Below are 27,148 nucleotides of genomic sequence, written 5' to 3'. Positions count from 1 at the left end.
GAGTCATGGACACCCCACGCAGTCCTGTGTCATCTCCTCGACTGGCTGCAGATCAGACTGCTGTGACCCACAGGGCTCGCTCTGGCCTTTCGTCCTGGTGTCTCTGTCTGGATACTGCGGAAGGCAGCTCCGCATGCTGGTCCCACAAGCCTCTATTGACAGGCGGGTGGCATGGCGGGGAATGAGGTTGACTGGCAGGGACCAGACTCAAGTCTCTTGCAAGGTGAGAAATCATGCCAACCACCATTGCCTCCATAGTCCACCCATGTGTACACACTGGCACCTGACAGCGACCAGGCCCAAACCCAAAAGCTGGTCTCAGTAGAGAGGGGACTTGAGGAGCAAATTGCCAATAGCTTTCCAGATAATGGCACTGACCATGTTGATCAGCACCAGCTAGAGGGCGAAGTCCAAGCTCCTTAGTAAGGCAAGCAAAACTTTCCCAAATCTGGCCCCAAACTGCCTGCCTGATTTCTTTCTATTTTACTATGGATATCAGAGCTCCAACTACTGATTCATATGAATTGTAACCACTCACACATGCCATGTTCTTCCAGAGGCCCTTTGTATGTATGCCCTGTTACCTTGGAGGGGCCTACGTCTGGCCGGGCCCAGAAAACAGCTCGTTCTTTTCAGCGTAGTAAGTTACTCAACATAGCCCTGGCAGCCAGCGTCTCCAAGAAACACCAGAGGCACAGTGATGAAAGCATCCAGCTGTGAGCACAAAGGGGGGCGGCCAAGCGCATCAGCAGCTCTGTCTGAGCAAGGTGTGGTGGTCAGCTTCTAAGAGGCTGACGGGCTTGGGGAAGTTCTACTATGCCCTATAGGCCGGCAGACTTGGAACCAACTTGGCAGCGATTGCTTTGTTTCGCCATCGTCTTTACAATTCCTACACACTAAGGGACTGGGGATGGAATATGACGAATTAACTGTGTTCTCCCAAAATGTGTGTCAGCATCCAGGACCGTGGGTTGACCTCCAGTTGCAGTTTGATGTGCCTGTCCTCCCGTGTGACATGTGTTGCAGACCCCCAGCCTCTAGGCCTGTGTGGTTAGGGCTCCGGGTCGGAGCCAACGGTTGGTTAGGTGAACGAGGCTGGAGTCGGGTGGGATGTATCTGGGGTCACCCTCTCACTGGAGGCTGCAACTCAGTCACCATCCTTTTCCCTGTTATTGAAGTCACGCCCTTGTTGGAGTCACCCCCTTACCTTACATGAGCCAGGTGAGCAGAGGAGTTACCTACCTACCACCAAGAGAAGGGAGGAGTATATAAATCCATTAGACTCAGGAGTTATAAGCGGAGAATAGTCTAGATCCAGGAGACAGAGAGGTGTAACAATAGACAGCAAAAACCAGGGAAATGGTGGCCGTGAAATGGGGTGGGGGCGGGGGGCAGAGGCAGCAGTACCAGGAAACTGAAGGGAAATGGAATGTGGGTCTCCTGGTCCACAGAATGAGAGAGCTCAGCACCTTTAGGCCACGGCTCACTTACTGGAGGAGCCAAAGAGCTCTGTAATATTGCCTGCCTGGTGGAATGGCTGAGAAGTGGCTATCCTGATGAAAGAATTGTATCCTGAGTCATTTCTGATCCTGATGGGTAATTTGTTACTTCCCTAAGAAATTCCACAATCCCAAGTATTGTCTGTGAGTTCTGTGTGACAATTGTGATGAATCACTGAATTGGCTGAAGGGCTGGGGGGGGGGGCATGTCTAACTTCAACCTCAGGAAGATCAACTTTGGGCTGTGGATAGTGGTTCTCTCCACAACCCCTCATGAAATTAAAGGAGGTCAGAAGCCCCATTCACACCATTTTTATATTCCTCCAAACCCAGCTCAAAAGTCACCATTAGTATGAAGCCTCACCTAGTCCCCAAACTGTGCCAAGCCTTCCGCCTCTAGGGTCGTTCTGGTTATATTCTAAGTGTGACCGGCTGGCTGTTTTGCTGCCACCCCCAGTCAACTCCAGAAGTCTGTCACGGAGAGAAGGTGCACACCACCACCAAGGCCCCTGGTGGGCACACTGCAGACACACCACCCTCTAAACCCAGGAAGTTACAAAGTGCTCCAAGACGGAGAAAGACACTGCCTTCGTGGTATGCCTGGAGCCCCAGCTGGACTCAGTGTGGTCGGAAGGGTGCCCAAAATGCCAAGGGAGGGGAAGGAGCAGAGTTCCAGACTCCTAGGTGGGACCATGGAGGGGTGAGGAGAGAATGAGTATTTCTTCCTCTACCAAGACAAAAAAAAGATTGTTAAAAGAGGGGGGGGGAGGCGGCACAGATTTGAAATCTATAGATTATTAAGGCTTGGTCTTCATAAAACCTAAGCCAACTGATCCTTCAGAACTTATTGGTTGGGTCTTGTGAGAGCTTCCATGCTCTTTGTAGGACAGATTAGAAGTTCAGGATCATAGTGCTCATGACAGGAACACCTACGGAGATTAAGACTCCTTACATGGGCAATCCCACTTCTCCTCTGCTCCTGAGAGCTGTGTGCTCACAAAGAGGCAGGAGTGCCACGAAGTCCATGTAAGAGGAGAATTTCCAAACTGTCCTCCTGGGGGAAACAGTCTGCCACCAAGCACTCAGTGGATTAGAACCGCCAACCATTTGGTTTGCAGATGGATGTCGAGTATGCAGTAGGTTGGCAAAAACTTCTTTACCCCAAAGAACGCATTATACACTAAGAAATGGATCTAAAAGGTTCCTGTGGTACTGCCACCCAGCCCGAGCTGCCATCTAAGGAAGCCTGCGGTCAAGCTTCTCCACCCCCCCCACCCTGAGCATCAAGGCAGCGTCTTAGCAGCCCCTCAACAAAGGCACCCAGACCCGGCAGTTCTCTCTACCTGGTGGTAGGTCCTCAAGAACAATCAACTTCTACATGGGGACATGTCATACTTTATAGTTTTTAAGTACACGTGCTTAAAAAAACATAGTAAAATAATGATAATATATAAATTGTCAAGGGTTCGTGGAGGAGGGAGGTGGAGGAGCTGATACCAAGGGCTCCAGCAGAAAGAAAATGTTTTGAGAATGATGATGGCCAACAGATGTACACATGTGCTTGACACAATGGAAGTATGTATGGATTGTGATAAGAGTTGTATGAGCCCCCAATAAAATGATTATAAGTGAATTAATAAGAAAAAACAAAACAAAACATAGTATTACATAAAAATGAGATCTGAAAGGAAAATAAACCTGACTTTTTTTCATGCCAACATCTACTTTGTACCAATTGTACAATTTGACGATGTTTCTGGTCCAAGCGTCCTGGCCCTGGGTGCTGCCTGGACATTCCACATCTGAGCGAGGTAGCCGGTTACTCCCTCTTACGATGGCAAAGCCAGTCAAGGACTGGCTGGGAACCACCGGCTTTCACCCGACACCGTGCACACACGGAGACGCTTACCTGGGGGGAAATGAACTGGGGAGGCACTTGCGCCCGGAGACTAGGAGACGAAGTTAGTGGCTGCAGGGGAGTGTGCATGCCTCTCGATTGTGCTGTGCTATTTCCAAAGAAACCATGATTGCCACCCTGTCAACACAACAGCAAAGTCAGGCTCGTTGTCAATGTTCAGAAAAAGGGAAAAACAATTTTTTAAAGAAAAAAGGCAAATTAGAACCAGCTGGGGTTTCCTAGCTCACCAGAAGAACCAGAAACTGTTCTATGGAATCACGGAATTTTCCCTTTGAGGAGTTCCTGATCATGGAACACTCAGGAAAAGGATTCCAGTTGAACTGTGGGCATATCACTACCCTCTGGTACCCTCTCCAGAAGCCAGAAAGGCGACAGTTAGTCCAGAGTTAGAATAAGCACTAAATTAATTTTGGGAGGATAACAATGGAACAGTTTTACCAAGCCATTCCCCTCTCCCCTTCATTTCACCAAGCTTATTCTCAAACCTTATCATCTGAGATTCACCCTACAAAGGAAGGCATCTGAGTAAAAAGGCCGGTCTATCTGCGACTACAAACAGGTGCACAGTGACGCTACGATAGTATGTTTCTGAGTTGCTAGTTCAATCACAAAAGCATTGCCAACCGATTGTGAGCCCGTGCACGAGGAGCCTAGTCCAGAGAAGGGCACATCTTGCTGTTCTGGGTCTGCTTGTCCACCCTTCTTTGCTACAATTGGAATTCTGAATCAATCACAGGGTGACAAAACAGGAAAAGATTGCACTTCGGGGACATCACACCAGGTATTACTCACCAGGCCCTGCTCAGTCAAGACGCCTGCAGTCTAGCTAAAGCAAGTTTAACTCTCTCGAGGGCAGGATCACTGGGTACTCCGAATGCTCCAACCAGAGAGCTACTGAGAGCTACTTCGGGCGCTATGATGACTGGTGTCCAGAGGAGCAAAGTTCTTCAGCAGAGAGACCATCTGTGACAACGTCACATATGCCTCTACTGCTGGGGGGTCTCCTCAAGGCCCAGCTCTGAGATCATCCTCACCAACAAGTCTCCTCCCAAACCTTCTGCTTCGTTTCCCATTCAAATCAGTTGACTCAGGCTCTAGATACCCACCTCCCCAATCATTAAATGTGTTCTAGTTATTTCACATTCAGTCTTTCTGCCACCAGCCTCAGAACACCCCTCTTTGCATGCCCAGGACCCCGTCAGAGCCCTGGTCTGCAGGATGAACACATCACTTGCAAACTTCCTTGACTCAACAGTTTCATGTACTTGAAAATGTCCCACTGAACACGTTCAGCAAAGACAACTGCAATAAACATGTAAACTCTACACAGAACGTACTACCATCATCCTATTTCTGGAATCCTAAGAAATGTCGAAGAAAAATTTTATAGTAGCATCATTAAATTCAAAAATAGTGAAGTTATTACTATGGTTTGGTGGATTCAAAAATAGATTAAGGGGCAGTTACAAGTTAAGTAATGAATTTTAAAAGCTTGAAAATTAAAATGACTAAGAACATAAAGCAGAAATGGCAATTAAAATCGGTGTATCTTATAAAAGAAAATCAAAGACCCGCCATAAATCCCAACTCACAGAGGATTGTCTGAACATGAAAGAAAACCTTTCAATTCTAGCAACGCCAACCTCTCTGCTTCTCCTGTTCACTTCAAAGCATCACTTGGAGGTGAGATGGCTGGGGCTCACTTTGCCACGGTGGGAGGCCCCCTTGGCAGGCTGTCTGCGGGCGCAATCCCATGAAAGCAGGCCACACTCATGTCACTACTACTATTCTGCCATGATCTATCTTCATTTAGACTTCCCTATCAAAGCAGTGACCTTGCTATTAGGTACCAACTATTCATGGGCTGTAACAGTCAAAGTGGCAGGCAGAATTCGTGCTCAGATGGGTCTGACACTGCTTAGTGGCAGTGATCTTTCATTTCAGCCTTGTCCTGGATAAAAATATTCAAAAGAATTTGCTTTCTTTTTTTTAAAATTTAAAATCGGGTCCTTCTTTCTTATTTCTGCTAAACGAACTCTACCTATCCCTCTCTTTATCTGAGATTAAAACAACAAACAACTTTCTTGTACTTCCACGTGGCATGTTGGCATCCTAAGCTGGCCATCTCCATGGCTCGGACGCGGCTACACCGCACAGCGCTATCTCGAATGAAACAGGCGAGGAAATGGTCGTCGGGAGCTCTCTGAGATGGAGCTGGCCTTGGCCTCTGGTGGATGAGCTTTTCTGAAGACCTTGGTTCTCATGAGGAGCCTTGTTGGAGTAGTGGGTGCAGGCAGGCTGCACCCTGCAGGGTCAGCCGTGTAAAAGCACCAGCACCTCCGGGGCAGGAAGGAGGTGCTCACCTCCCATAAAGAGCTAGGTATCTGAAACCAACAGGGCTGTTTTCCTAGCCCACCCTACACGGTCACGCATGAGTTGGAATTGATGCAGTAAGTTTGGTTTTGAGTGTAAGCTCTCCAGAGTAACTAGTGAGATTTGCTTCAATTACATTCGGCGATTACCTCAGACAATAAGCGAGTTAAAAGCCCAACTACCAAGCTAAGGGAACATTCTACGGCCTGGGACAGTAAAGGCCTTGTCTCCTGTGAATTGCGGTGTGTGTTAAATGGACCCCACGAAGGAGTCAGAGAACCATGACCAGGTTTGGGTGCACAGGCGGACCAGCGCGATCCAGAACGAACTTTGTCGAGACGCCACAGCTCAGAGCAACGAAGACCGCCCTCTGCTTCGCTGGCCCACTCGACTCCAGTTCATGTCCTCGCCGCCTCTGTTCATGACGTGATCCTGGGCTCGTGTTTAAATCACCACTGACCAAAAGGGGCTAGGACTATTTTATACTTGTGCACCCCAACCCAAAACAAAGAGTCCCTAAAACACTGACAAAGCTGCTGCTTCTCTAAGAGGGAAACACACCTCTTTCCTTTGTGGAAACAGAAAAGCAGTGATTGAGAAAAGGACCGACTGCTCCCGATCCTGAGAAAACCACCCTGAGCACCCACAAGACCCTAATTAAGCGATTATTTTAAACGTGGGAAGGCAACCTGAAGGGCTGCTGTCTAGCGACCCTTCATCCCACGGGCAAGTCATCATGGGAGGACAGAGTGGACACAGCCAACCCTCACTGTCCTCCCAAGACACACCCAAGTGAAGGGCATGATGCCAAAAGAGCAGCCCGAGACTCCAGCCGGCAGAACGGTCACCTTCGGAATCACCGTCACCAAGGTGTCGTGGCTGCAGATCCCGTCTGCTTCACAAAAACTACCGCAGAGCAACTGTAGTCGGTGTGAGAGACAGAAGTTCCTGGGCCCCCTCGGATCTGGGAGGTCCGGGAGGGACTGCTCTCTCAGCCTGCCAATTCTACTCCGCTTGCACAATGCTCCCTGGAGGACTGGCAGCCCTGACCTTAGGAAAGGGGCTTTCCAGAGTGAACGAAACACTGCCACGCCTGAACATTACTTACTCTTCCCTAACATCAAAGTCACCATGCTCCCGATAAGTATTATATTCTAGACTTCAAGGCAGTAGCTGTTAAATGGCTCTAATCCTCACAGGCTTAATCCTATGGTTCTTCTACTCTTGAATTAGCAGGATCATAACATTGAAAAGCCTAAAAAATATGATTTGCCACCCAGTCTAAATAGGAAATGCCCAATCCAGTCTCTAAATAGGTTATGCAAAGGTAACCACCTAGCCTCTACCATTTTCCTAATTTAGTTAACTTAAGAGTGAAGTTATGATAAAGAAAAAAACACGAAACGAAAGAGATTAAAAATAAAATCCGTGATAAGAAACATGATGAGAGATGGGTTCTATGGGTGGGAAGGATGGCAGATCTACACTTAATCCATCATTCTGCGCATTCAGTAATCAACCAATTTCCCAAGACAGACAAATGATGCAATAAACTGCAGACCAGGGCACAGGCGAGGCCGCAGCCAAGCAGTTAGAAATTTGAGAGGCCTCCTTACTTGTCTAGCAGCGAAGTTTTGGGGGTTGAGCCCTGTGCCGATTGCTCCAAGGCTGACGTTGGATAGTGTGGAACCAGAGGGAGACAGCTTGTAGCTGGGAGAAGGGGAGAAGGGAGAGCAGGGAGCCTCATCCCCAAGGCACCCATCTTGATTGGAGAAAGGCAAAGTCAGCTGCAAAGCAGTAGTTAGCCAATCACAACGCGGGCAGGTTAGTGACGCGACCGAGAGAGACACCAGAAATAAACACAGTTAGACGGATTAGCAAGGAGCACGGACAGGGCTCGGCCCTGATCACCACTGCCACGCTTTGCCCCACGGAGACCGTCTGTCATCTAGTTTAACGTGAGAGTAACACATCCTGCCCGGCACTTGATTTTCAGACACCTAGCACTGATCGCTCGAGCGAGGGGGCTGCGCAAACAGAAGCCCGAGCGGTCTTCCAGTGGCGAGGCAGCTAAGTGGTGTCAAAGCCGTGGCCTCACCATTCCTATTGGAATATTTTCCAATAGAGCAGGGAGTGCCTCTGCCTTCAGAAACGGTCAAAAACAAAACCGACACGAATCAACTATTTGTTTAAATCGGGGATCGTTGGCATTTGAAAAGCATACACTGTAACGAAAAGCAGATGGTTCCGCCAAGGGGGAGCGCTGGGAACCGAGCGCTCTGCGCAAGCAACAGTCTGGGAGAAAGTCTGTGTGGCCTGGGCAGAACTTGGGCCGCAGACCAGGGTGAGTCGTAGCTGTGCAGTAGCAGAAATAGAGAATTCAGAAAAGAATGGCACTCTTGTACTGTGTACTGTGTGCGCCTCCTTCCCCTTCCTAGTCACAGACCATTCCCCCCTCCAAGCGCATGAACTTCTCCAGCCGGGGACATTTCCCCACCATGCTCTCGTTCCGAGGACAGGGGGGCCTAGTGCTGCCTCATCCTGGTGACGCTGACTGTTTGCAGCCACCACTTAACTGGAGCTGCTGTGTTCTTCCTGTTAATCCAGTTCAGTAACCCTATGCTCCCCTGGGAGCCAATTCTCAAGAGACACATGCGCGCAGAAGTGGTCCTCACAGGAGCTATGAACCTTCAATAAAGCAGTCTACTCACCTTCTCAAAATAAGGCCCACTGTCTGTGGTTCCCATGTCTTTGGAATTAGGTGGACGGAACCCAGACCGATCCTTCCTCATGATATCGTTAAAATCCCCGAGATTCACCGCTCGCTTGTCCACATCGTATTTTTTATCCGGAAGGCTCCCTGGAGTGAGGAGAGGGCAAAATGGTTAAGAAGCCACATCTTCATGAAAAGGAGTCCCTTGCCCCACTCTCCTCCCTGGACTGCCAATTTGAGGAAGGGGTGGAGTCTAGCCTGTCAATCAGGTCTCAGCTTGATGAGCTCATGTGGAGGCGCTAAGGAGATAAATAGCTCTCTGGCGGCCAGACACACTCTGTTACTCATTCCTGTTGACAAGCCACATGGAGCTATGCTGGTAGAGCCAGAGCCTTGGAGCTGAAGAAGCCACGTGGAGACCCACGCCAGCACTGAGATGTTTCTACCACCACTGATCCACAAGACTTTCCCCCTGCAGGCCTGTGATCTTCTTGCCTTTGGCGTCATTGCAAGTGTTATGTGAGTCTGCAGAGGAATTTATAGACGTATTGGACATACGGGCTAATACCGATCCTATGGACTTGATCTGGACTGGGCTATTTTCTCAATATTCAATTACTCTTTGATGTATCAAGTTCTCTCTGACACACATGCGAGTGTCCTGGATTTGTTTTTCTAGTCAACCCAGCCTAACACAGGATGAGAAGGGGAGAGCTCACTGCTGCAGACTGATGAAGCCTCTCTACAGGACCCATGTCCCTTCCCCTGCAAACATCCAACTCTTATAGCTTGACAGGAGAGCCTTTTGGGGTTACTTTGGTGAAAATGTCTTAAACATACATATGTTATTTAAAAATATATAAGTATATACTGATAACAAGCTCCCTTGGCTCATCGGCCCTCTATTCCCCTCCTCCAAGTGCTGGTACCCAGCACCCATCACACCCTGGACCTGACTCTCCTGATTCTTGCACTTGTGTCCGGGACAGGGCCTCTCCTAGAATAAGCATTCAGTAACCAGCGCTTAAAGGACCACAGTTCCATCTCAAATGGAGCAGAGGATCCTGACAGGAGCATGGTGTTGCCATGTCCACCAGCGGCACGATACCCACCTACAGAGAGATCCATCTTACTGCTGGGATTATCTTCCGTTTGACTCTGAAAGAAAGAATAGGTGAGAAAAGATGAAGGCTGCCCATGTGTGAATCAGAGAAGTATCATTATTCACGGAAGAGTCATGTTTTTATTGAGGCAATGTACAAGTCCAAAAAACCAAGCACACAGCCATCGAGTTGATTCTGACACCTCACAGTGACACTATGGAACACCAGAGAGCTGAGCCTCCGGGTTTCTGAGACTGTCAATCTTTTTTTAAAAATCATTGTATTGAGGGCTCGTGCAACTCTTAACACAATCCATCCATCCATCCATTGTGTCAAGCACATTTGTACATGTTGCCATCATCATTCTCAAAACATTTGCTTTCTACTTGAGCCCTTGGTATCAGCTCTTTTTTTGTTGTTGCATACAGTTTACTATCATAAATTTTTAAAATCATTTTATCAGGGGTTCATACAACTCTGATCACAATCCACATACATCAATTGTGTAAAGCACATCTGTACATTCATTGCCCTCATCATTCTCAAAACATTTGCTCTCCACCTAAGCCCCTGGCATCAGCTCCTCATTTTACTCCTCCCTCCCCACTCCCCCCTCCCTCAAAGTCTCACCCACTTTTCTGTTGTCCGTCCCCCAGGGAGGAGGTCACATGTAGGTCCTTGTAATCGGTTCCCTCTTTCCAACCCACTGGTCCTGAAGGTATCTTCTGCCCTGGATTCCCTGTATTTCCAGATCCTATCTGTACAAGTGTACATCCTCTGGTCTAGCCAGATTTATAAGGTAGAATTGGGATCATGATAGTAGGGGAGGAAGAGACATTTAGGAAATAGAGGGAAGTTGTATGTTTCATTGTTGCTAAATCGCACCCTCACTGGCTCATCTCCTCACCGATACCCTTCTGAAAAGGGATATCCAGTGGCCTACAAATGGGCTTTGTGTCTCCACTCTGTACTCCCCCCTCCTCCGACCCCCAAGACTGTCAATCTTTATGGGAGCAGAATGCCTCCACTTTATTTTTACTTTGGGTTACCAGCCCAACAAGTAACCTCCTACACACTACCAGAGTGCCTTGGTAGACCTGCCCCTGTGAGTTTCTGACTTTCTCCGATGGCCCGCTACACGGTGCTATGCCATGGACCTTACACTGGCATAAAGACTGTGCTTATGGAGACCACTGTCTGCGTGACAGCCTCGAGCTGAGCTTCCGTTTGGGCTGTCAACTTTCCAGAGGCAGATCATTAGGCCTGCTCCTTCCTTGGTGCTGGTGGACTGGTTTGAACCAGCAATCCTGGGTGACCAGTGGCGGGCAAACTGGGCCACCCAGCCATCTGCCTCACTTGCCTGGCCATTTCAATCTTTTTGAATTATTTATTTCTTACACAGTTCGTTTTGGCGTGCTTTTGTTCCTGGGTTTTTAAAATTCCCTTTTTATCCACAACTCGCCACAGAAAATTGTCGGTCAGAGGAATAGCTAAAGAGCTGCTTGGAGAAACAAACGAAGCTCCTCCAGTTCCCAGCAGCCCAGGATCAAACTCCCTGAGTGGCAGCCAAGGGATGACGACGTTTTCTTGTGATTTGTCAAGCCGTCAGATCTTCAAGCGTGTGGCCAAGTGAAGGCACTTGTCTTCTGGCAACGGAGACAGGGTGGTCCCTCCGTGATACGGACAGAGAAATGAGTGATTTCACAGAATTCCACATGTAGCATGTAGTTAGTCAATCCCTGAATAGCTGTCTAGTTAGCAAATCACTGCTGTCTTTTTTTAAAGTTGAAGTGGCACAGTGGCCAGGGAGCCGTCTTTGTCCTCCGAAAGAGCAGGACACGGCTGTGAACTGTACAGAGACAGTCCTAAACTCTAGGAGTACTCTCAGCGGGGTGGGGGTCAGGGTGTATGTGTGTGTAGAAAGGAACTGGGCACAAAGAGTGGTTATGCCCCAAAGATGCAGCGCCCAGCTTCAGCCAGCTTTCGGATCTGCCATCGGGCACTGGACGTGGCAGTGGGCTCACAGTCTGCATTCAGCAAACACTGGGTTACAGGACACATAAAAAGGAAACTTACCAGCAATCCCATATTTGAAAACTGTTTGGCAAGTGGGTTCATCCATGAATCACTGTTTCCTCCCTTCAGTGAGCACTACAGAAACGAAACGGGAAACCTCAGAGCCGGGTTATTTTATTTCAACCTGTGGCGAGTGGTGCCCGTGCCAACGGGACACGCAGCACCAACGGGACACGCAGCACCAACGGGACACGCAGCACCAACGGCTGGGCTGTTGGAGCCCAGCTTACTCCTCTCTGACTACCGTCAACCGGGAAGTCCCGTTTGGTGGCTTCTGTGAGTTAAGAAGCCTCGGTTAGAAATGTGTTTCGTTTTATTTTTATTCAACACATTCAACTAGAATGTACTAGCAAAATCGACCACCGCCTAGCATTCCTACTTTTTAAAGAGAAGGAAGTCAGTACTAAATTTTGGAGAATAATATTCGTGCCTGCGAGTGCTTTCCCATGGACCCCTAGGTAGTCTGTATGAGGAAAACGGTGGGTATTGGCACTGCAGGCTATTTCAGTCGAGGGGCCCATTGAAGCTGGTCATTTCTCTCGGTGTGGATACAGTGAGGGACTCAGGTGAGTAGCACTTTTGTCCATTAATCTTTCAGACCAAAGGATACTGGTCACCCGTAGAAAGACCATGAAAGACACATTCCCCATGCCCTGGGGAGAGAGGCTGTTTTGTTAGGGTGGGGGTGGTGGTTTGCTTTTTGGCTAAAGGTCTCTGCCCAAAGGAGCCAGTCCTTGGTCTCACTCTTCTTTCCATGCCAAGGCAGGTGGAACTCTGATAAGGACCGTGCAGAGCAGAAGGGGACACGGGGGCCGAGAGCAGCTGCGCAGTCTACGGGCAAACATTAGGCCTGCACTGTGGTGACATTTGCTGAATCAATTTTACTATTCTTGAATGGGATGAGGCACTGATCTTTAGTTCAGTAGCAGGTTTTCCACCCCCCACAGCCCTGAGCCTGGGAAGCCAGAATCACCGTTTATAGAATGGAAACATTCGCGCCCCAGTTATGTTCGTTAGCGAACCCTTGGCTGTTGCTTGAGTGGGGCACCCGAACTTTTCACATTTCAACCAGTCATCAGAACTCTGAACTTTCTTTCCACTCAACTCACTATTAACTTGTAAATAACAAGCAAAGGCAAAAGTGAACTAGATCACAAAAGATGACCAATAATAATAATCTAAAAAGAAGTTTACCGAATTATTTCTTTTGTGACTAGGGTTAGGAACCAGAAACCCTCAAAGGAGAAGTGTGTGTGACTGTGACTGCTGAAACGAAAAGTCGCTGCAAAGTTCTACTAAAAACAAAACAAATGCAAAAACATGCCACCGAGATGATGCGGACTCAGAGCAACCCTAGGGAACAGGGTAGAACTGCCCGAGAGTTTCTGAGATGCTCTAACGCTGTACAGGAGTAGAAAGCCCTATCTTTCTCTCAGCAGAACTCTACAGTGAAGTTAAAAAAAATACAAAAACAACACATGGCTGTGGGCATCATTCTGACAGTTGGTCCCCCCATAAATGTCCAAGTAGAACTGTATGACACAGGGTTTGTAGTGACCAAGGGTTTGGAAGTAGAGTTTCATGTTTTTTGTTATAAGGTGCCTCTGGACTTGAACTTCCAACCGTGTGGTTAGCCACAGAGTGAGTTCAGTTTCCCCCTACATTAAAAAAACAAACAACAGACCTCATGGCCTTTGAGTCGGTGCCGACTCACAGCTGCCCTGCAGTGAAGGGTGGAACCGCCCCAAGAGTTCCTGAGACTGTAACTCTACGAGAGCAGAAAGTCCCATCTTCTCCAGGAGCTGCTGATGGCTTCGAGCTGCTGACCTTGCAGATCACAGCCCAATGCATAACCACTACACCACCGGGCTCCCTTTGCACCTACCAGGGGCTTTAGAAGAAGGTTAAGAACGAATACCCTAGAGCAGGGGTGGGGGACGTCCTTAAAATCATGAACACCGGCTAACACCAAAAGCCTCATCGAAGCGAAGCCGTTCCAGCCATCACAGTGGGGGGAGTTCAATCACTGTTTGACCAAATAGGCTGATTACTTATTTAATTTATTCACATAGGCTACTTTTTAAACGGATAATTTTGTATGGCCTGCAAATTATATATATATATAAATAAAAAATATATATAAAATATATCCAAAGGGCCCTTGGCTGAACAAGGTTCCAACCTCTGCCCTGTAGGTCGAGGGGGTAGAGGCTGAGTCTAAGCCTTAACCCCCTGAAGTCCCTTTGGATGGCACCTGGGGGGACAGTAGCTGTTAGAACGCAAGCGCTCCATGGAGCAGCGGGTCTCACACTGAAACGAAGGATGGCATCGCTGCACCCAGTTCAACACAGGACAAACGGCTAAAATTCACACAGCAGTGCTTCTGGCCAGGGTGGTTCAAAGACCCTGAGTTCTATCTAGATTAGAAACCAACCCGAGTTCTTCTAAAGACAGAGAGAGTGACCGGTTGATAACACACCATGGTACAGGCATAGACAAACCACCTTGTGCCTGCAGCCGCCTTGCCCACTAACTAGTACTTCACTGTGTCGGGAAAAGGGTTCTGGGTCGTGGAATTTCTGGGATTGGGAGGGGAGAAAATCCCATGATGCTGACTGCCACCAGAGAAGCCGGTATCATCTTACTTTGGTTTCTCTTATACATATTCATGGAGCTTTACCCTAAGAACTTCGTTCGTTTTCAGATGGCAAAAGTCCATGCAGTATATGTCAGTGGCTTCCAAGCGTTTATGAAGCATGTCTTGCTGGCTTCCACAGAATTATCATAATATGGAGGAAGAAAGGGGAGTCACTTGTTTTTTCAAGGAAATCCTTTCCCTTTACTCGTACCCTGAGAGGACACCGGCTAGCCCACTCTTTCCCTGAACAAATCCTCAGTTCTGTCTTTTAAGGGAGAATAACGTAAGATCAGTCACCAAGACAGCAGGCTACCTTAATTTGCTTCTTCCCTCCTTGCGCCCAGCTTGCAGAGCTGTGGGAGGGAGCACTTCCCTGAGGGCCGGCGGTGTTCCAGACTCCTCCGTCCTCCTCCTCTTCCCAGCTGGGATGGCGAGTTCCTGTCACTGGGCCGTCACTCTCCCCCCAGCCGTCTTGCATAGATTTGGAATCTTTAAGGAAAGAAGGAATCAATTGTTGGTAGTAGCTCTCGGCAGCAGTAACCACAAAAACCATTCTTTGAGGGTACACCATTTTAGAATGTTTGTTATTCGATCTACTTCATCAACGTGGCAGGCAGACATCCTTAGTCATGTTTGGGGGAACAGGAAATTGAAACCCACACAAATTCAATGACAAAGAGAGAATGTTAACCACAAAATTGAGATGTCCTGACTTCCCGCTCAATGCTTTTTCCCCTATGCCAAGTTGATAACCATTCCCAAATCGATAAGAACTTATCAGTTCTAATGAGACATTTCATACGGCAGTTAAAACAAATCTTATTTCTCTTCATGAACAAGACCACTAATGGCCCTGGCTTTTACCCTCCCCTGAAGGGCAGCATGCTCTCTACGCATGGGGCACTGCGATCAGGAGGCTAACAGAGGAGCAGGTCGCCTGTGGCATGAAGTGGAGGAGAACGGAGCCTGAAAAAGGGAATGAGAAGAGGACACTTTGAAGGTGGCAGCAACAACATGAAAGAAGCAAAGTCTGTGGATCACCCCAGAAACTGGAGATATCTTGTATCTGTGTACTGGAAATGGATTATATACATGGAGGTCCTAGGCAAAGACAGTGTGTACACAATAGCTTCTTTTGAGACAGGTGAGCAGAGGCGCTGTACTGGAGACAGGAAGAGAAGAGGGGAGGCAGGGAGAAATCCAAGCAGAGGGCTTTACCGTTCAAGGGAGTGGGATGTTCATATTCAGTCGATTCTAACCAATATCCCCTCTTCTAAGCAACATCCTTTGTATTTGAAGACTGGACTAAATCCTTAATTTATCTCCATAAATGCTGCACGGATCCGAAGGCTACATTTGGCAGAACGACACTCTATCAAATAAAGGAAGGTGCAATAGGCCAACTTGCCTAGAAGCTCTCTGTACACCTTCACTCACACCAGATCAGAGGACGTTTATGGAAGGGGAAGCCATGTAACTAGTTAACTTAAAAGTGAAAGAATATGTACACTTAATTGTGATTTAAGGGAGAGCTTTTGTAGGCAGATTAGTTTGCCCATCAGTAGTTTGGGCACAGGCTGTCTTGTCACGTCAGTTGCAAACTCTACACTGTATCATACCAGCACTCTCCCTACTTCCTCTGGGTTCCCGTCTTCCCACTGCTGATGTGGGGCCAGCGTTGGCCTTCTGGTCTCCTACAGATGTTGTTCCTGGTGCCATCTAGTTGGTTCCGACTCAGTGACTGTGGACAACAGAACGAACACTGCCCATCTGTTATCCTTACAAGTGGTGCCAGGCTCAAGCCATGGTTGCAGCCACCATGTCAGGCCATCTCATTCTTTGTTTGTTTGACATCCCTGGCCACTATCTGACTGAAATGAAAGGCAGTGTCTTCAATTTAAAGCCAAAAAGGCTGACTCGAGGCAAGAGCTGGGGGCTTCCTCTAGTCTCTCAGACTAAGTCGTCTTTTTCTGTTGTTGTTTGTAATTTGAAGTTTGCTGTACATTTAAAAAAAATGTTCACATATCATATAATGCAATAGTTCCATCACGCTGAGATGTTCTACATCCTCACTGGGGCCTTCTACTGAGTTCTTGAGTGGGTGGTCGTGGCAGCGGGGTGCCAGCTAGTTCTTTGGATTTCAGAGCAGAGGAGGCATGGTTCCTGTGGGCCTTTGGACTAATGCCTTCCTGAGTTCTCATTTTTCTTTGTTCTGCTTTGCTCCAGGTGGGGTGAAACCAAGTTACTTCTTAGATGGCCACATTCACAAGCTTTTAAGATCTCCCAATGCTATTCACCAGACTATTATCTTTATGATAATTATCTTTGTAATTCATTATCTTTGTGAATCAGATTTGCCAATTGACTAGTTGTCTCCTGAGACTGGGCCATTTAATTCAGATAACTTCGTATGAAGCTCTCCTCAAGCCCCAAAGTGGCTCTTCCAGGCTCTCATCCCCTGGATGACTGCTGCTACCTCCTGGGGGGGAGGGGGGGCGCGACTATGGCAAGTGCCACCGCCTATGAAGTGCCACAAGCAGAGGGCAGGTGATTGCTCCTAACTGTGGCACCCCACGCTCTGCAGAGCACAGGTCAATTTAAGACCTTCCCACAGGGTTTACTCCGGCCAGGCGGAAGGGTTTCCTAGATGGGCAGCAAAGAGCAGGGCTGGGATCCTGTCTCTCTGCTGCTGGAATCACGTCAATAATCAGGAATGCTTCCTCTACTTGGAGGAGGATGCATTTGGAGGACTGTTATATTACGTAAGCATAAGCGTGATGCTATCCACTGGAACGCGATGAGAATCCAAACTCCACAAACAGATCCTTCAGACCTCATTTTAAAAAGGAGGATGTCCAGGTAACCCTTCTTTGAGGGGACGGAGCTGAAATTTGGGTAAATGTTTTCTTGTCGAAAAGAGAATCACAGGACTCATAATATCAAAGGCGAGTCGTTTTCGGCCCAGAGAAGACTGCAGGTTAATCTAGCTTCATGAAAGGGCAGGCTGTAAGGGCTCTAGCCCACTGTTTCCCAGAGTGGGAGATGCCACCCCTAGAGGGCGCTGTCGTGGGCGGAGACAGCTTTCAAAAGCAGACACCCACACTTCATCCTGGATCGTAGGCTATAGCACATCAGTTTTTAATTGCCAGGGAGGGGAAGTAAGCCCCCCACCATCTCAACATGCCCCCAGCAAAGGGGTGGTAGGCCAAGCAAGTGTGGGAGTCCAGGATCTACTTGACACATTCTGATTACCCAGGAAAGGGCAGGGGCTGTAACAGAAGATTCTGAAGCGCTTTTTTGGTCACGAAAAAGGTGACTCTGAGGTTGAGACAAATGCACAAAAATCTTGAAGGTACAGCTAAGGTCCCTCTTTTGTGCTAAGGGTCTGTTTCATGTCTTCCAAACAGCCTTCTGGATCTATTTCAAGTCTGTCAGATGATATTTCCCTTGATGATAGAGCCGCTTTTATGATGAAAACCACGACGAAGACAAAAGCTTTATAGAGCCATTTCTGTGAAGTGGAGGAGATCTGTAATTTTAAAAAGGCAGTCAAGTTACTTAGGCCTAAGTGCGCGTGTCTAGGAGAGAGAGAAGTTCACCTTCTTGCAGGCGACACTAAGAGTCAAGAATATTGCCCACTGAATTTCCCAATGGAATTTTTTATTCTCGCTCAAGTTTTAACCATGCGGTATGACTGCAGCATTTAATCGAAAGAGAATCCCTTAAATCTGCTACAGGGCCAGAGCCTAGACGATGCATTTTGGAGAAAGCAATAAGCACGTGGAAACAGGCTCTTAAAGTGAAACTTCCCCATGTAAGGACGTCCACAGCATCACCTGACAAAGTTTTACAAATGGTGACTGACCACAGGACCAGCTGGGTCAGGCAGAGAGCATCTTTCAGGAATTATGAATAAGCATGACATGCTTTGTTTAAAAAGTACAAATGGGGCCATCTTTTTCAGGTTCAGGAAACCCAAAGCATTCCTATGTGGGCGGATGTAAGAGAAGGGAAGGGGTTGGGGGGTGGGGTAGAACAAGGATGAAGTCATCGGGCTGTGAAGCCAAGTTCCACGTTAAAAGTCCCCATCTTATTTCAAGTAACACACTAGTCAAAGAGCAGAAAGGCCCCAGAGCTGTCTGGCAGAGCAAACTGAAATCCCTGGGCTGAAAAAGGAACTCATCAAAACCTCTACTCCGGCTCGAAAATAAAGTCAACAAAACTGTATGAGGGGTCTTCGAATGTTCATGGAAAAATGGAAGGGAAAGATCATGCAATTCCCCACCAATTTCCTGAAGCCCCTTTATTAACACGAGTCACTTTCTGCCATTGCTATTAACTGTTGATTTAACACTTGGGGTCCTTCCTGACTTGCAACCAAACACCAGTTCCAGCACTACACAACCCTCACCCCAAATGTCGCCAAGGAGCAGTGTCTCCCCCAGCCTGTGGTCCTGGGCCTCCATCCGCCACTTTGCCCTTGCAGGACTGCTTCCATTTGACTCACCCCAAGCTTAAGTGCGTGCCTGGCGCAGGGGTGTGCTTTTGCTTCAGACTATAAAGAAATGTTCTCTCAGGACGACTTGTTAAGCAAGCAGCACTGCATATCTAGTGGGAGGGAGGAGGGAGCCGGCTCTCCGATATTCTACATTCACAGAACTGGCTCTGCCTTCATGGAGGATGCTCCACCAGGTCACTCACAAAACTAAAATCTGAGGCGCAGAACTGCTGACCTAGAGATCCCACTGGCAAGGGCGTATCCCATGAACATACTAGTCAAGGTAGATGGAATCACGAGCAACAATGCTCACACCTTCACTCTTTGAAAAGCAATTGCAAGCAATGTCCAAGCCTATCAAAAGGAGACTCATTCTATCAATTATCGGCCATCCCACAAAATGAATACTACCAACGAGGCGATTACAACAACTGCATGTGCTGATAGGCATACTCATGTATGTATATACACACATACATGTATGTACATATAGTGAAAAAAGGGTAAAGCAAAGCATGCATCGTACAATCCCTACTATATAAAATTTTAGGACAGACGTACAACACGTTGCACTGTAAGCAGGAACGCATTTTGAGCGAAACACCAATAGTTCAGAGATTCTCTGGGATAACGTCCAGGGGTTGACATTCGTTTATTATGCTGTGCTCTGAAGTCAGGCAGGGAGGTTTTGACGGATGCATATGCTTTCTAAAGAATGTAATCAGGTTAGCTTCTACAGAGGGGGGTAATGGCAGTTTTTATTTCCTTCTTTGCTCTTTTCAAATATTTTTAAAAAGAAGGCAAAAATACTCATTGACAAGAAGATTTACTGAGTACTAGGCCACCATACCATACCACACTTCCAACCAGTCAATTACAACTCATCGTGACCCTCTGCAGGGTATCCAAGGCTGTAAATCTTTACAGGAGCAGACCGCCTGAGGTGACTGGTGGTTTTGAACTGCCAGCCTTGCAGTTAGTATTCCAAAGCTGACCTGGTATCGCCACCAGGGTTCCTATGAACACTAGGCCTACATAAAGCTTAATAGTGGACAAAGTATTGACATTTTAATTATAGCTAAGTGGGAAAAAAGACTGAGAAGGTAAATACCACCCCCCCTTCATTTCTTGAATGACATGTTTCATAAAAACATTCGAGTTGACAATGCTCAACAAATGAGCAATGGCAGGTGATCCGGCGCAGTTTGATACCTGCTACTCCAATGGAGAGGGTGGAGAAGCCCACCCGTGACAGATGCACAGTGGGAGCGGCCAGACACCCCTCCCCACACGCCAGTGATGCCTGACAGCTGTCACTCGACTATGGACCCTCACACAGAGTCCTCCACTTCCAGACACAATCACCAAAAGTCCTCTGGAAAGTGCCGGAACCAACTCAGACACCAGGTTCATGGCCACCAGAAGAAGCCGAACCAGTTGCCTACGGACTAGGTGAGCAGACTTGACCCCTGCCAACCTGGACGCCCTAGGTTCTCAAGGCTGATTTTTCAGAAGCAAATAATCTGACCTTTCTTCCCATTGGCCTGGGGCAGACTCACACCTCCAACCTTTCACTACAGAGGCAAGGCAGCATGTGCCGTGGGTGGTGGTAGTGGTGGTGTGTGTACGTGCACGTGTGGGTGTGCACAGGGACACAGCACAAGGGGCCTTCCAAAAGTTGGTGGGGGAAATTCCATGATCGTTCCATCCATTTTCACAGGAACTCTGCCTGGTGCCAGGTATCTCCCTTTGCTGGGGCATCCCTGAGGACTGTCCACAGGCAGGGCCCACAAGCGGAGCCAGGTTCACCTTGGGTCTTATTTCACTCCTTCCTACTTTTTCCATCTACGGCACAGGACCTGTGGCTCTGCACACTGGTATAATTTCAAAAATCCTTTGTGGGGACTAACATTTGGGCTGCCATCTTTTCCTCTTGCGAAGGAGAGCATTAGCTTGTGCGCTCACCAACTGCTGTCGCTACCGTTTCCTATAAAGAGAAGCTCGGATAAGCACCAACAATGTCGGAAAGATGGAAATCAAGGCAGCGCAACCCAAACATTTGAGGTCTGGGACTTCTTTGTGTCACCCAAACTTCTGAGACAACCAACCAGCCAAAACAAAACCAGTCCAGACTTACCTGATGCGGATTTCCCGGTCATCGGGGTCGGCAGGTTTGGTTCTCGAGGTGCTGGGCCCCCCTGGGAATTCTTATCCCACAGATTCACATTCTTGTAGTTGTAACTGTTGGGGTCTCCCCAGGCTGAAGTGCCATCGTCGATGTCCATTTTCCGACTAATTGACTGTGGGGATGGCTCTTCCCAACCACTGGGCTCCTCGTCCTTGGGGGCTGCTGGCTGTGGCCCACTGCTCCAGTTGGAACTGGAAGGCCGTCCGTTGCCCGGAGGGGGTGGGGGCGGGCCTCCCCAGGACCCAGAAGCCTCTGGCTGTGGCGGTGGGGCCTGCTGGGACTGCTGGGGCTGTTGGTGCTGCTTGTTCCAGGAGCTGGGTTGCCGGCCTGTCTCATTCCAGGCTGGAGAGCGTTTGCAATCTTCCCATCCTCCTTTGGAAGAGATGCTCCCAGCCCCGCCGTTGCCCCAGGTTCCGATTTCGTTCTGCCCACTTTCGCCCCACCCAGCCCCGGCTTTACTTGCTGGGCTTTCCCAGTTGCTGGTTTTCGTTTGATCAATTTCTTCCCCCCAGCCGTTCTTTCCAGAAGCCCATCCAGGATTGGGCTGGCGGCCTCCTCCCCACCCCTGATCCTTGCTGGGATTCTCGCTCCAAGACGAAGACGTCTTCTCCTCTGGTCGCCCTGCTCCCCAGTTGGAAGAGTTGTTGTTCTTATAGTCATTCCAGCCCCCCGTGTTCTTGGGGTCCTTCCACTCGGTGGGGGCTGAGAGCTCCCCCCATCCAGACTTCATCTGATTGCTTTGGCTGGGTGCGTCTCCCCAGCCCCCTGAGTTCTTGGTCTGTGTGGCAGCGCTCTCCCACCCCTCAGTTCCTTTGTCAGCTTTCCCCTCGGACCTTGGCACCTCTTCAATGTCCCACACTGTGTCCTGCTTAATTTGAGTTTGGCCCCAGCCAGTGTTTGAAAGCACCCTGGGGTCCAAATCAGTTCGGCTCAAGAGAGTCTGTAAGACAGCCTGACAGTCAGGGTGAGCGGGCCTGTATGAGCGGCGGCCAGAATTGTGACTGTCACTACTTCCTGCTTTGTGGTTGCTTCCAGTGCTCTGACCTCCAACTTCACTTCCTGTGGAGCTGGAAGATCTTCCCCAGCAGGGAGCCTGGGCATTGCCTTGGTTTTCAGGGAGCGGGTGGCCCTTTTGATTGTCCCATGCTCCAGTGCTAGAATTTGGTTGGTTTGGACCACTCCATTCTCCAATTTTCAACTCGTCAGACCCAGTCGGCTGTTTCCATTCTCCCTGAGAGACCCCAGATGCCATTTTGTTCCCTTCACCCCATTTGTTGTCATTAGAGTCCTGGGGGCCAAAGTTCCAGGACCCACCCGTAGACCTGTTATTGTTGTCCCAAGAGTCGTTTTTTGACCCAGTTGATTTCTGAACAGAAGCTCCTTTCCAGGAGTCCTCTCGATCCTTTCCATTGTTCCCATTGTTTCCAGAATTGCTTTGTCCAGAGACTGTGTCAGTTCCAGAAGGCCCCCTAGCTGCACCCCAAGACCCAACACTCCCAGTCTTTCGATCTCCAGTGCTTTGTGAAGGGGCGTCAGTGCTCCTGGAGGTGTTCCCCAAGCCCATTCCGAAGGGCAGTCCCTTACTCTCCATGGGGTTTGGCGAACTTAAGTTCAAGGAGTTAGTGTTTCCATTGTTTGGTCCATCAGTGTTATGAATTTGAGCCTGTTCTCTGCCAGAGACAACAAAGTTAACACCCGCATTTTCCATCTTTGACTGCTGTTCCCTGGATGCCTGACCTCCTACTGTGCTCACCTGTGCACCGGAATTACTGCTCTCCGTTTCCAGTGCCCCTTTCCTAGAATTACCTTCTTGGACCAGCGCTGGCCAGGCAGACGGGTTGCTATTTGGGTTAAAGTTGCTGAAGCCCGAGCCAGGTCCAAGCCTGTCCTGACCACTCACATTCCTCCAACTGCCTAGTCCGTTGTTGCTCTCGGTAGAAGAGTTGGAAGATTGAACAGATTTAGCCTTGGGGTCGGACTTCCAGACCCCAAGATTACATTCGCTCCCAGAACTTGCAGACTGGCACTGGCTCCCTTTTCCTTTGTTACTAGTGGTGCTTCCTGGCAGAGGGCTCTTCTCAGAGCCAGGGTTCGAGGCACTGTTGTTATCGGTGGTGTTTTCGGAAGAAGACTCAGTGTCTTTGCTGGCAATATAAGGCCACCCTTCCACGTCAGACCCGTCTACAATCACCTTGTCCCAGATGTGAATGGGGTTGGGGGAGGCGCCGTTGTTGGAGGAGGCTCCCGGGCCCCAGGTGGAATTTGCATAATTTGAAGCAGCAGCACCTCCGAGGGCTGGATCTGGAAGAGAGATTGCTCCATCAATCACAGCTACACGTGGACGACCGTCAGCACCACGGACACGCTCATCCACCCGCCGCCCCCCCCCTCCCACCCTCCAGTGCACTCATCATCTCCCCGCCCCAGCCGGCCGCTGGCCTCGCCGAGTCTAACTCCACAACAGCTCCTCCAACTGACAAAGGGCTTTCTTTTATCTCCAGACTCCGGCAATGCCGCCCTAAACTGGCTCTCTGGCTCAGATCTATTTTAAACACTCAGAGGTGGAGTCATTTTTCTGAAGCACACCTTTGATTATGTAACTGCTGTGTAAAGCCTTCAACAGTCTTCCAGTGCCCGAGAACAAAGTTAATCTTCTTGGCCTGGCTGGTATTTGATCCACAATATGAAACCAACCAGTCTTTCTATGATGATGTCTACAGCCCATGAGACTGGACAGTCACTAAAATCTGTGCCTTCTCACCTTGGCACTCCCTGAAATGGTTCTTCTGGGGCCCTTTACCTGAAAATCATCTTCCCCTGCCTGGCATTAGAGCCACTGTCTCTGGGCAGGAATCCTTCCCTCGCACAGGCAAAGACCACGGGGCACTAACGTTTCACGCCACACAGCGGCCAGCGTGCAGCATGGTGACTGATGACTGCCCACTGAGCCAGGGCATTGGGGGTGTGGGGAAGCATTGCAGCGAGCACCGAGCAAGCAGGATCCAAACTGAGCTCATGTCCTGAAGGGACTTAAGCAAACAAAGCTCGGAGTGAGTGCTCAGCACACGCCCCCATGGATGGGGAGAGGCTATGCTTTTTTTCGATATGCCTTTACTAAACCTAATTTTTTCTCAACTATGCTAGCTCCTTTAATCATCCTGTTTTAAATAAACCTGAAACTGGAAAAAAAATATTACAGACAAAAGAAAGCACCATTCCCAACTCTTAAGACGTAGGGGCTTCCTTGGTTTGAGCTATGTAACCAGGAGGCTGCGACGCATATTGGACTAGTGTCTACCTCGAGGTCTAGCTCTACTTGGCTGAAGAACGCCTGATGTGGCCACCCCTCACACACTTCCTTGCACATGGTTAGCAGGGGCCACGAAGGGAGGCCAGGGGCCCTTTCCTGGCCGTTATGGGGCTGGCCTGGAAGCCTCCTCGTGACAGCATGGATTTGGCGGCGCCGTGAGGCTTCTCTCCACAGGGGAGGGGTGACAAGTGTTTTCTAGGCAATTCTGTGTTCCAACACAGGGCTAGAAGAAAGCGTCCTCTCTCGGTAACCACCACCAATCCACTGTTGTTGCCCACCCCTCGTGGTGCCCCAGCTCGGAATTTTAACATGGCCTCCAAAGTCGTTCTAAGAGATCAAGTGAAATGTTCAATAAGAGGGGGTGGGCGTGTGTTGGGATATTTGCTTAATCTTGGCTGATTTATAATCCACCTAATAAAAACTCTCAGGGCATCTAGTTGAACCTCTCAGCTAAAGATCCTTTATTTCTACATACTATATTTACCGCCATACAGCTGACGTCCCAAAAGAAATACTGATATAAAACGTCTACCAGCAGACTATAGGGAATAAACGTATATATATATATATATATATATATATATATATATATATATATATATATATATATATATATATATATATATATATATTTTTAATAATAGACTCTTATTTGGTATGGTCCCAAGATTCTACTACTGGTATCTCTGAAACCATTCTCTCTACTCCTTGCCTCCTGGGAGATCAGAAGCAGCCTCCCCGTCAGCCCCACCTCCAGTCCTGCCCTGAGAGCCTCTGAGCTGAGAGCCAGAATCATGGAGGCTCACGGCAGTACGTCTTACAGCTGTGCTGGACACAATGGATGGACGCATGCATTGTGATAAGAGCTGTACGAGCCCCCAATATAATGATTAAAAAAAGAGCAGTACTTCCTGTTGGAGGGGGGGAAAGGAGCCCTACACAGTGAAGGCAAAAGCAGCGCTGTCCGTCGCTCCGGCCACTAGCACACACTCCAGGAGGGGAAGGCTCAGTTTCAGCGAGAAAAGCCTCTGCACATCTCCCACTGGGCTCCTCTCCCCTCTGTGAGATACAGAAGAATCTCGACATGCTGGGTGCTTTACCAGGCAAGGCCAGGGCGAAATAATCAAATGACTGGCTCGGAGGCCGAGCTCTCGCTCCAAAGCTGCCGGGAGCCAGCCGCGGTGACCGGGACACCTTACCTGGTGCAGTCCCACTCTCACTCTGCAGCAGCGCTCCTGTCACTTGTGCGTTGTTTGGGTTTGCTCCAGGTGCTGTGGAGGGAGGAGGCCCTGCCCCGCCCCCGAGGAGCATGCAGGACGGTGGAGGGGGCTGCCCACGTTTTAGTAACACTTTGTGGTCCTGCTGGCAACGGAATCGCGGCGGCACCTCCCGAGGCATGTAGCGGGCGGCGCTTGGCGGTTGTCCGTTCGGCACTGCCACCCTTTTGGCATTGTTGCCACCATTGACTGGTGGCGATGGAGAGCTGCCAATTGGGCTGGCGGCCGTTGGTTGGCTTAAACTTGGTTTCGTCACTTCGGGCACTGAAAGAGAGAGAGGTTGAGAAACAGACCTTTGAGATCAAACATATTTTTATACCTAATTGTTTTTAAGAAGGCTTGCAGGAGACCAACTGGAAGACAACTCTTCGATGCTCTAGAGCATCTTTCGTTTATGGCGGCGTAGGATGGAGGTCAGGAGCGATGGCCACAAGCATACGTGGGGTCCAGTCACATCAACTGAGGGGCATGTGGAAGCAAGGACCATCCACTCTCCTAAGCCCATAGCTGGATTCCTTGAAGGGCTGCTTAGCAGGTGTCAGTGCACCTGTAGGTCCCAGGCAAAGGCATGCCCGGGCTCCTTCCCTTGACCTGTTTTGGTAAAGATCCACTTTTGAGAAACTCACCTGTACTCCCTTGAGTAGGTAGCTAGGCAGCCTCCAGTGAGGCCCCTGGAATACTGCTCCTCTCTGACTTCCCCCAGTCTGTGACAATCTCCCTCCCTAGGCCGCCTGTGCATCTAAGACCCAGACCTCCACCTTTGGTCTGAGCACCTCTCCGCACCTAAGATCTGGAGAATAATGCCAGGCTTTCGTGTGGTGTTGGTTTCTACAGGCCCGGAATTCAAAGATTTGTTTCTTCAAGCTAACTCTGTATTTGAAATTTAATAATAATGTACTTTCCCTACTACTTCAAATAAATTTTTCCAATGGCAAATAGAAGTTTAGAAATAGGTGCAACAACTCAGACACTGCACTTTGCAGACACTCCGATAGCTCCCTCCTTGCAGCCTGCAGCAGAACTCGGTCCTATCCTACTGTTTCCATAAAAACCCAGCTGGCCATTAATGGCCGGGAGTATAACAGAGTAGACAGTCACAGAGCCTGCTGATCCCGATGAATGGAGGGTCACCATCCAGAGGATTGGGAGGGCCACTGGCAGGGCTGCCTCACATGCCGACATGATGGTGGGCTGAGAGTGCACTCACTGAGCTGGTCCTTGTATCAGGCAAGACGTGTCCTCAGAAGTCAGAGGGTCAACCGACACCACTGTGGATACCAGCTGACTGCTGTCACAAAAGGGAGCTGGCCCTGGTTCCACCCAAGGTCCCACAAGAAGTCGCCAGCACAAATGAGGGACTAAAGAAATCAACGAGCCACTGTCTAATATTACCTTAATACGCTTTGCTGACTTCCAATAGCAGATCCATAACTGGTAAAAGAGCATGTGGAGACGAATCATTTAGTGACTTGTTCCGTGTCCAGAGGATTCCTCAGTTACGAGGAAAGGGAACCGGGAATACCGGGGTGGGGGTGTTCCAGATGTTCATGAGAAA

General features: G+C 49.0%; 1 protein-coding gene across 3 annotated transcripts in view; it reads right to left on the bottom strand.

The window, feature by feature from the left end:
• The window catches only part of TNRC6B (trinucleotide repeat containing adaptor 6B), a 293,374-nt gene that overhangs the window by 37,082 nt on the left and 229,144 nt on the right, over positions 1-27,148 (bottom strand). For all 3 annotated transcript variants that reach the window (XM_075553605.1, XM_075553606.1, XM_075553607.1), the window contains 7 exons: positions 25,516-25,857; positions 20,956-23,307; positions 14,634-14,809; positions 11,683-11,757; positions 9,616-9,661; positions 8,502-8,650; positions 3,409-3,534 (listed from right to left, as the gene is read on the bottom strand). In XM_075553605.1, the coding sequence (XP_075409720.1) occupies positions 3,409-3,534; positions 8,502-8,650; positions 9,616-9,661; positions 11,683-11,757; positions 14,634-14,809; positions 20,956-23,307; positions 25,516-25,857 (3,266 nt within the window). The remainder of the gene's footprint in view (positions 1-3,408; positions 3,535-8,501; positions 8,651-9,615; positions 9,662-11,682; positions 11,758-14,633; positions 14,810-20,955; positions 23,308-25,515; positions 25,858-27,148) is intronic.

Source organism: Tenrec ecaudatus, chromosome 6 (genome assembly GCF_050624435.1).
Source record: "Tenrec ecaudatus isolate mTenEca1 chromosome 6, mTenEca1.hap1, whole genome shotgun sequence".
Taxonomy (NCBI): Eukaryota; Metazoa; Chordata; class Mammalia; order Afrosoricida; family Tenrecidae; genus Tenrec; species Tenrec ecaudatus.
The sequence above is the reverse complement of the archived record's forward strand: the minus strand, read 5'-3'. Positions and strand labels throughout refer to the sequence as shown.